Source organism: Drosophila busckii, chromosome X, assembly GCF_011750605.1.
Source record: "Drosophila busckii strain San Diego stock center, stock number 13000-0081.31 chromosome X, ASM1175060v1, whole genome shotgun sequence".
Taxonomy (NCBI): domain Eukaryota; kingdom Metazoa; phylum Arthropoda; class Insecta; order Diptera; family Drosophilidae; genus Drosophila; species Drosophila busckii.
This window is the reverse complement of record NC_046608.1, coordinates 8096530-8106729: the sequence shown is the minus strand read 5'-3', so window position 1 is coordinate 8106729 and position 10200 is coordinate 8096530. Positions and strand designations below refer to the sequence as shown.

The following is a 10200-nucleotide window of genomic DNA, read 5'->3' as shown; positions in this document are numbered from 1 at the left end:
TCGTCGTATAAGGTGAGCCACCGTTTAGTTCAAAATGCAATAATATTGTTTAGTTTAGCTAATTATTTATTAAATGCATGTTATTTACATAAAAATAAATAATAAACTAACAGTAGTAAATCATAAAAGTATAGAATTGGATACATTATATAATATTTTATTGAATTATTATTAGCTAAAATTTCCAATCATGTTTTCAATTTCAGAGGCCGTGCAACTCAAAGCTGCTTGCTCCATTGAGATGCGGGCGCTGGAGAGCGCAGCCGAGGCATGTGTGTTCAGCTTCAGCTTCTTAGTCATCCTGTCGCCCGTTGGGGAAGCCCTGCAGCAGATTTGTGTCCATTATAAGCCGACAGCTGCAGCTGCTGTGGATGAAAGAAAATATTAAATTGCCGAGTTCAAAGTTTTGCTTCATCATGACTCTGGAGACGTACATATGGAGTTATGTAAGCAGATAGATTGCACGTAAATAAATTGATAGATTTTGTTTGTTTTTAAAGGTACATACACATTTATTTGAGCATAACGGTATCTCTCTAATGGGTCAGCTACTGCTCCTGGGGATCTCACTTAGCAGCTAATAATATCTGTTGTGCACACACAAAGGACAACACAGAGTATGTACATATGTAAATAACATATTTTATATGCATGTACACATATATATATAATATATACTATATATATATAGTAATTGTTTCGAAAAAATAAGCAGCGCTTTAACAAATTCTGGTTCAATTACAAACTAAATTAGGTTTGTAAGTTGTTTTTTCTTCTTCTATAAGTATACAAATTGCGAAGCGCATAAAAGTGCCGTTTATAACATTTTATTTTACAATTATATACTATATATCATTAAAATAGACTGTAAGTGTGTGTGCATTGTGGTGTGTGTGTGTGTGTTGCTTTTGGTTGTTATTATGAGTAAAAGGTAGTATATATGGGTTTCTCTTAAGTACATCTAGCATAGAGTTCGATGGTTAAAATCTTTTTTTTTTGGGGGGCTAGAGTGTGCCCTAAAGTCTATTTAGGTTTGTTTTTGGTGTATAAGTTACAAATGCCACATGGCCTAGAAATAATGCCACTCCACAAAGGAACTAAAGAGATGTTATATAGTTTATAAAATTCTTCTTTTTCGGTTACTCGAGCCTGTTGTTGTTCAAATTGCAGCCCTGTCTACGACCGATCCGAGTATATTATTAATTTGTTACATTTTTAAGACTGAAATGTTTTTGAGTATGTGTGTGCACTTGAAATAGTTTGTCGACTATTGAATTTCTTTTGGCATTCAATTGGTAATTTCTTAACACACACATATACATATGTGTGCTTGTATGTATGTATGGAATATGCGTTAACAGAACTTGGCAGAAATAAGTATGCGCTATTTACGTCAATATTTTGTTTATACATATATAGATTATAGATATAATTAGAATCACAATAATGAAATGACTTGTGAGCTCTTAAGTTAAATTCATGTGCAGACAGAACAAACATCGAAACTGTTGTCCATAACGTTGCTAAACACATACAAAACACGATTTACATACAGTTAGAATCTCTGCGATTGTACTTAAAGTAACAAACAGAAAATAGGAGAGCTTGAGCTTTAGCTGCTTTCAAGCTTTACATAGATAGATTGGTTACAACATTTGGGGCAACAGACACATACATACATACATACACAATAAATAAATAAAACTTTACAAAAGATGATTTACAATTGAACTTTAAACTTAAATATAGGTTGCTTCTTTTTACTTTTGTTTTCTTGCATTTCTTTCCAAGGTACACACTACGGGTTAGCAAGATTGCCTCTGGCTTTGCTCAAAGTTGGGTTAAGAGCCAGCTGAAAATGGTTTTAACGCAGCCTCCACAAACGCTCTCTCTCTCTCTCTCACACGCGCTCTCTCTCTCTCTCACACGCGCTCTCTCTCTCTCTCTCTCTGTCTCTCATTTAGATTTTTCGAGAGCTGTTTACTTGGTCGACTTGGTACTCTTTGTTCTCCGAATATGCTCCGATTTGTGATACAGAAACTTATAGTTGGATTGCTTTTCGGTATATTGAGCAAACATATCTGTGTGTGTGTGGTGCGACGAGAAAATTAATTGAAGCTCTTCATGGCAATTTCTGAGGCACAACTTACCAAATGAAACGTAGCCCACATTGGCGGTGTCCAGGGCAAAGAAGAGCGCTTGCGCCTTCTGCTCGTTCAGCTTGCTGCCAGCATGCCGCAGCAATTTGATGAAGCTTTCTCTGGTAATCTTCTTATCTGACTCGCTGTACACCTGCAATGCAATAAAATATAATTTTAGATTACAGAGACAGACGAGAGAGCGACTTACGTTGGTGAGGGCACGCAGGAACGTCAATATGTCAGCGTTTTTATATTTGCAAAACAGCGAGCAGATCAGAAAGCTTTTCAAGCAGACACGACCCTCACGACGCTGCAGGACAAAGTTGTATACTATTAATTTATAAATTCATAAGTGCAAGTGCAAGATCCACACATACATGATCCAGCAGGGCAAAAAGCTTGTGCAGATTGGGACTCTTGAGATCGGCTTGCAGCAGTTCGGCAAATGTGATAATATCCAATTTATCTGTGTTCGTTAGCCTGAGATAATTCTCGCAAATCTCAGCGTCACGTTTCGAGTCGAGCAGGCCAAGGTGATCGAGCGTATGCTCAATCTCCACAATGTCGCCGGGGAAGGGCACCTTCATCTCGCGTGCACGACTCATGACAATGACATCCTCAAATGAATAGTCCGAGGTGGGCACACCCAAGGCTCTATGGAAAGTCAAATATATAGCAGATATAGATATAGCTGACAGCGTATTTGGACTTACTTGGCCATGACTTGGCGCACATTGTTGGCATAGAGATTGGCATCGGCTATTTCGGCGGGCGAGGGATTATAGACGGGCAGGTATTCAATTTCGCAGCGATTATAGAACTGAGTCATCGTGAGCCAAAGCAGACGCAGCCTAAAACAAAAAGAATTAATAAATATAGAGCAAGAATGAGTGTGAAGTGAGATTACTTACACGCCTGGCCCATCCCATGTCCAAGTGAAGGTGTCAAATTTGTTGGGATATCGGAGCAATACTGGCTGCACAGGTACGCCCGGATAGAAGGCGCCGGGCTTGAACTTGATGAGCGCAGTGCGATTTGTGCATGTGCCCTCGGCAAAAATGACCACCTGTGGCCAATCATCCTTGGAACGTGCACGGTCCACAATATCGCGTATGGTATTCTGCCTCGAATTTGGATCCTCGCGCTGCACATAGATGGGCTGCGCATAATTGATGATGCGTCCCAGCAATGGAATGTCCGCAGTTTCACGCTTGGCCACAATCGAGGGCGGGTGTCCAGATACAACCAGTATGGAATCCACATAGGAGGAATGCGGTGCCACCACCAAAATGGGCGCATCCTTAGCTGTAGCCGGAGTGCCCTTCGTGCTTAGATAATGAAACGAGCCCGCTGTGTAAACCGCGCGCATGGCACGGGCGCATAAATATTGCACATGTCTGCGAATAATAGCAAATGTTATTAAATGCAGTTGACCGACCTCTTTTGGATGGGACTTACCTGCGCCAGCCCTTTAGCGGCTTCTCCTTCAGATCATCCAGCGTCATGCCATAGAGACCAATGCAGGCAAACATCCAGGCCGAGAGCAGCGACAGCACACATCCCACTACGCGTATGGGCAAGAGGAGCACACTCAGCACATAGATCTGAAATGAATACAACAAACAACAACAACAACAATAAATAATTAGAAATTGTTTATACGCCGGCTGGCAGGCAGGCAGGCAACGAGCTACGTCACAGTTGAACTTTGAAATTGCACAACTTTGCTGCGATGTGGCGTGTTTGTAATCTAATGAAATAAACAAATAAACAATAATACGACAAAGATTTGAGTAAGCAATCAAATCAATTACTCAACGCATTTTGATTGTCGCCATTGACAATTTTGATTGCTGCGGCATTTTGTATTTTAAATTGAAAACAAATTTTGAATTCCAAAATATGGTTAAGGTTAGCAACTGACGTGTTGGTTTTTGGTTTAACAAAAAAAGAGATTAAGCGAACTTTGTTCACTCTTGTTTTTTTTTTTTATCAATTTGCAATTGTTAACCCCATAGTGGCCCCTTCAACGTCAAAATGTTGTATTTTTAGCATTAAAGCTAATATATTCTATATGTGAATGTGATCAGTGATTAATTTAATCCGAATGCCTTGACTTTGATTTAGACCCAAGGCTAAGTGTGAATTGAAACTAGTTTCAGCTCGCAGATGAGCTGTAAATGTTACGTACATGCATATAAGAAATTGTTTAAAACTATAAATATGCCCATATATTAATACTATAACAAATCGCTGAATCGAATCTAACCGCAGCGCTGCGCAGCGCATCGCATCATACTTTTCCCACAACTCACACTCTCACATATGTATGTGTATAAATAAACAAAAGATTTTAACAATGGATGACTGCGGCGGGGTGGAGCAGAATTGATTATTTGCGCTGCACTCGCTGATTCAATATAAAATAAAGGCAAATCAAAGAGCTAATGTATGCTAAATTTTTATCAGCACTGTGTAGACCACTTGGGCAACAAATACATGAAAAGAAAACGTGCCAAAGAACCGGCAATGAAAGCAGCAGCAGCAACAACAAGAAAACCAACATTAGAAAGAAAATCGTATGATTTTTGCTTGCCCCTCTTTTGTTTTCTTTGCTTTTAAGCAAGCTGACGTTGACAGAGAGACGGCAGATTAAATGGCAACGCAAAGAGAGGGGGCACATGAATGAATAACGAATAAGGGACTTTAAAATACAAAACACATTTATGTATGTATCTGTAATCTGCCGAGTTCACTTGGTCAAGTGCAATGCTCATACATACGCACATATGTATCTGTTATGCGTATGCGTGTGGGTGCATTGCTCTTGAAATGTCTGTGCGTAATATAATACATTCTTTTAATATTATAAACACATGCACACCCACACAGACACACACATACACATATGTATGTTTACTCATCATCTGTTTTTTCCATAAGACTTTCTGTACATTCCCGCAGATGTATTCCACAAAACCCACTTTGCATGAATGAAAGCAGCGTATGTATGTGTGCGTACGTACGTATTAACAACAGGAAATTGAAAGCTCACCTTGGCCACCTCAATGTGACTGTCAATATCGATGCGATGCACAAACGGATTTATGTAGCTATAGCCCTTAGAAGCCCATGCGTCCTCCTCGGAGTCGCGTTTGGTTAAATTGTTCGGAATGACGACATTATCATTTTCCAATACGGAGCTGCTATTGTTGTCCGTATCAGTCTCATTGTCTATGTCGTTACCATCAGTCGGCTCACGCACATCATGCGGTGATCGACGCCTCTTAATTGTCGATGTTGTCATTGCCCCCACACTAATAATATCACTTGTATTATTTCTTCAAATACTTTATTTCGCGTGGACCAATATCTCAACCGTGTGGCGCAAAACGAAAAACGAAAACACAATCGCGATTTACGCATTAGAGCTGGCAAACTATCGATGGCACCATCGACCATCTGACCCTTCACTATCGATTGTTTTCGATAGGTTTATATTATATGAAAACGTGACAATTTATAGCAAATTTATGGGAAACTATTCTATTCAACACCTAAATAAGCGTAATTTTATATTAATCAGTATCTTATTATGAGCAATCATTAGGCTTCCCTTAAAGAAGACCATGTTTAACACTTGAATTTATTTCAGCATGTGTATATAATATAAATTTAAATTTATTAAGTACATTGAAACTATCTGAATTAATGAATTTATTCAACATCTAGATTATGCGCTTATCGGCCTCGTGCTATCGGATGGAATTGCCAGTGCTGCGTAATTAGGATATGCAACAGTCTGGCAGCACTTATGGTAAGCGCGAACATTTTGAATATATTTCGTGCACAGATACATTTTATGTATGTAATATTTAAATTTTAGTCTAGCAACGCTCATCAACGACCATGGCGTATCAAATTGTTAATAGTCACGTGATCTTGTGTCATCCAGACTCTTATCACATATAGTGGCGGCAGTTCACGACCCTGTCCGCGGTGTGGGGCCCTTGGGCGCACAAGTGCCTTCAAATAATTCCAAGGCAATCGTAGCTTCCGACATACTCAGGTTACTATATGGCTAGTCCATGCTTGACACACATTCATACACGCTCTGTTTTAAGTGTGCTGTCTGCTGTTTAAAAAAAATGTGAACCAACCAGTTCAGTTAACATATACACATCCATCCATGCATATATGTACATATGTGGGTACATATGCATATAGAAAGAGAGATACTTGAATACACATTGATAGAGAAACGAGTTATTCATTTTTTCTTGTTTTAGTACATATAGTATATATTTTGTTCAATGCAGTAAACTCTTTGTGGCCATAATTTCGATGTGTGCGTGATTGAGTGAGTGGGTGGTTGGGTTGATGGTGTTGTTGAGTAGACGCGTGCGACTGAGACTGTTATACTGTTATACAAGGCGTGCGTGCATTTGACCTTGCCGAAGTTTAAAAAGCAAGCTGATGCAATCCGGATGGCTAACAAAGACATTGAAATTAGCCCAGTGTCCGGCAACTTGTTTGCAATTCCGCTTACACACACACAGACATGCACTCATACATATATATGATGCACTTTCAGCAACACGCCTCTTTTTTACGTAAGCTTGATTGACAAGTGGTTATATAGCCAAGAGAAGGGGGGGGCGGATGCATTCAAGTTTTTTTTCTAAATATATTATGTATATATATGTGTGTATATGGCTATGTACATACATATGTTCTTGTTTCCGTGACTGTGTGCGTGTGGGCGTAGCTTGCGGCAACGTCACGTGAAATTTTTGAAAGTTGCCAAAAATTAAAATCAGCATTTAAATGTTATAATTAATGGCTTCAGTGCTGGCATCGAAGGCCTTTGGACTGCTTTAAGAAGCAGTAAAAATAAAAGCAAAACAAATAAAAATAGACAAAAACATACATATGTATGTATATGTAGCTATCATTCTATAGCGGCGCTTTGCATTGAACCCTGGACAGTGTTACATTGGGCGAGTTTCACAAAACGCGACGCTGTCGACGTCATCATCATTGACGTCACAGCAGTCAAAGCGCGTGCCCCCCCCCACACACACACAGAAGCTAAAACTTGTAATGTGTGTGTGCGAGAGAGAGTGTACGATAAAAAAAAAATCGATTGTTCTGTATGTACACAGAGTCCCCATGATGAGCAAGCGCAAAAGCAACGGACAAACACATACAAACAAGCTTACACACGTACATATATAGTATACGTAAATACATACATATGTACAACGGGGCGAGCCCCCAAAACTGGCATCCAAACGAACAACAACAATTGACAGCAGTTGAGGTTGAAGTGTTGTGTGCTGTAAGCATTTACATATATCTTATATATAAATATATATGTATGTATGTATGTATGTATATATAGGCATGCAAAATCTTGACACTAAATTATAAATATGCAACTCTAATTTTGGTTATTAAGTGATTCACAAAAGCACGGGCAGCTTTTATTTTGTCTTGGGTTAACTCAGTTCAAAGCCATGGCGTGACTTTTTTTCCATTTGTTTCTAACTACAGCTGGCAGTTACATTTAAAATTTCATTTAAGTAATGCCTTAGCGATAATTATATATATGTATGTATGTGTATTGCAATTAATTGCACTGACAGGTTGCACATAGTATGACAACAATATGCGATAGGTAGCTAAAGTAAAAGTAAAACGCAATGCAATCTTTGAATGTTTACAAGCTTATCGCCTACTTAGTCATAAGTGCCCCCTACTCCCTGCCACTGCCCCAAACGCCTACGTTGATCGTTCTCTATTGCTTCCCGAATTTGCTTTATACTAAAAGTCAATTTCCGTCGAACAGATAAGAAAACTATGTACATACATATGTATGTACATATGTATATGCCTTAGTTGCTTATGTATTTATACATAGTTTTCAAGATAAATATATTTTGTACGGCGTATCAGCAGAGCTTTCAAATTATACAGAAATAAATTTTACATTTATATAGTAGAATTTTTCGCAACACGTTGCGATCTTTATAAAACAATAATAATTAATTTGGCTCAAGTCAAGCCAACCAAGCCCACTCCGACTCGCAAGAATAGTGCCGTGGCATAATTTAATAAATTTAAATACAAATCTTAGTCTTGTGGTAGGTAAGTTAATAAATGGCATTTGATTAAAAATAAATATGACGCTGATTTGCTACAGCCTTGAGTATATTATTATTTCAGCTGATGTCTCTAATTAAGTGAGCAAAATTGTATAAATGCTTTTGTTTTCTTTTTGAATGATTTCCAAATAAGGTTAAGCGTTTGATTTTGATTTTGAGCACGACTGGACGCGCTTCATTATACCCTTTGCCATTGCAAATCTGGCAAGGTATGCGCAAGCTGTCTAAAACAATGTAACAGAGCAAAGAAATTAACAAACTTAATAGCCATATATGGTTCTAAGCCCGCCGTTGATTGCCAGTTATGTTGTTGTTGAATCCAAAAATAACAACCAATTGCAGTTCGACTCTGACTCATCTCCATGTGTAATTCCTAGTCAAGGCGCAGGTCCGAGCACATTTGTAAATGTATGTATGTATGTGAGAGCTGGTAACATCCGATTTCTCCACATTCTTGACTCGATCAATAGTAGTGAGTCGTTGTCAGTCGTAAAGTAGCTCTTCTCCAAGATGAACGTACCTCATCAAATGTTGCGTTTGATATTAATCATACTCCTGATCTGCGCCGGCTCGCAACTAACGGAGCAGCGACCAGCTGGCGTATTCGGCGGTGGTGGCTGTCGCTTGAGGTCGAATGGCAAGTGCTGCATATTCGTCAATGGATCGCCAAGATGTCCGCCTAGGAAAACAAACAATGCCACAGCTGAGTAGGCGATCCTGAAGCTCTAACCCACCCACACAACATGGATAAAGCCATAAAAGATCAACAACAACAGGCACAAAATCCATGCAAACATTCAAAATGTTTATTGACTCATTACATACGCACATACATATGATTGCACATTGTTTTAGTAACAATAAACATTACAGCACAAAGATAAACTGCACAACACTCGTATCTATAACTAACTGTTTAAATATTTCAAGCAAATCAAATTAACTAGCAACTGCAATTGATAGATAACGGCACAGCTTACATAAGATAAGCCAACTGATGTGCCTCCATTCAATATTCAACGTAACGTCACGTGTCACGTGTTCTCGATGCTCGATGCAACGTCATCTTCGTTTTTATATTCACTACGCACCATACGCACACATGTATGCAAGTGTATGTAATACGTAATGTGTTTATATTTTATTTGTATATATCTCTAGCTGTCTTGTGGTAGGTAAGTTAATAAATGGCACTTGATTAAAAATAAATATGACGCTGATTTGCCACAGCCTTGAGTATATTATTATTTTAGCTGATGTCTCTAATTAAGTGAGCAAAATTGTATAAATGCTTTTGTTTTCTTTTTGAAAGATTTCCAAATAACGCGCTTCATTATACCCTTTGCCATTGCAAATCTGGCAAGATATGCGCAAGCTGTCTAAAACAATGTAACAGAGCAAAGAAATTAACACACTTAATAGCCATGTATTGTTCTATGTTGTTCTTGATTCCAAAAATAACAACCAGTTGCAGTTCGACTCTGACGCATCTCCATGGTCGCAGGTCCGAGCATGTATGTAGGTGAGTAGGTTCGAGTAAATGTATGTGAGAGCTGGTAACATCGGATTTCGCATTTTCTTGGCTCAATCAATAGTATTCAGCCGTTGTCAGTCGTAAAGTAGCTCTTCTCCAAGATGAACGTATTACGTTTGATATTAATCATACTCCTGATCTGCGCCGGTTCGCAACTAACGGAGCAGCGACCAGCTGGCGTATTCGGCGGTGGTGGCTGTCGCTTCTGGTTGAAAGGCAAGTGCTGCATATTCGTCAAAGGATCGCTAAGATGTTCGCCTAGGAAAACAAACAATGCCACAGCTGAGTATGCGATCCTGAAGCTCTAAAGGATGAGCTCTAACCCACCCACACAACATGGATAAAGCCATAAAAGATC

The 10200-nt window shown here is 39.0% G+C and overlaps 1 protein-coding gene across 1 annotated transcript; it reads right to left on the bottom strand.

Annotated features, from left to right (window-relative positions):
- Nucleotides 1-682: 682 nt before the first annotated feature.
- On the bottom strand, nucleotides 683-5551 carry LOC108607205 (lysophosphatidylcholine acyltransferase). The gene is made up of 8 exons (XM_017997870.1): nucleotides 5197-5551; nucleotides 3600-3745; nucleotides 3053-3538; nucleotides 2855-2992; nucleotides 2519-2795; nucleotides 2350-2451; nucleotides 2151-2292; nucleotides 683-2081 (listed from the first exon to the last, which is right to left on the bottom strand). Exons 1-8 carry the CDS (start codon nucleotides 5446-5448, stop codon nucleotides 1981-1983), a joined length of 1644 nt encoding a protein of 547 aa, XP_017853359.1. The 5' UTR covers nucleotides 5449-5551; the 3' UTR covers nucleotides 683-1980.
- Nucleotides 5552-10200: the final 4649 nt, after the last annotated feature.

What these genes read in the sequence shown, in the direction of transcription:
- LOC108607205 (XM_017997870.1), bottom strand. Translation starts at nt 5,448, where the DNA reads ATGACAACATCGACAATTAAGAGGCGTCGATCACCGCATGATGTGCGT. An exon ending in GTGCGCCAAGTCATGGCCAA is followed by an intron (nt 2,796 to 2,854) that starts GTAAGTCCAAAT and finishes GACTTTCCATAG; the next exon opens with AGCCTTGGGTGTGCCCACCT. An exon ending in TGTGGGCTACGTTTCATTTG is followed by an intron (nt 2,082 to 2,150) that starts GTAAGTTGTGCC and finishes ACACACACACAG; the next exon opens with ATATGTTTGCTCAATATACC.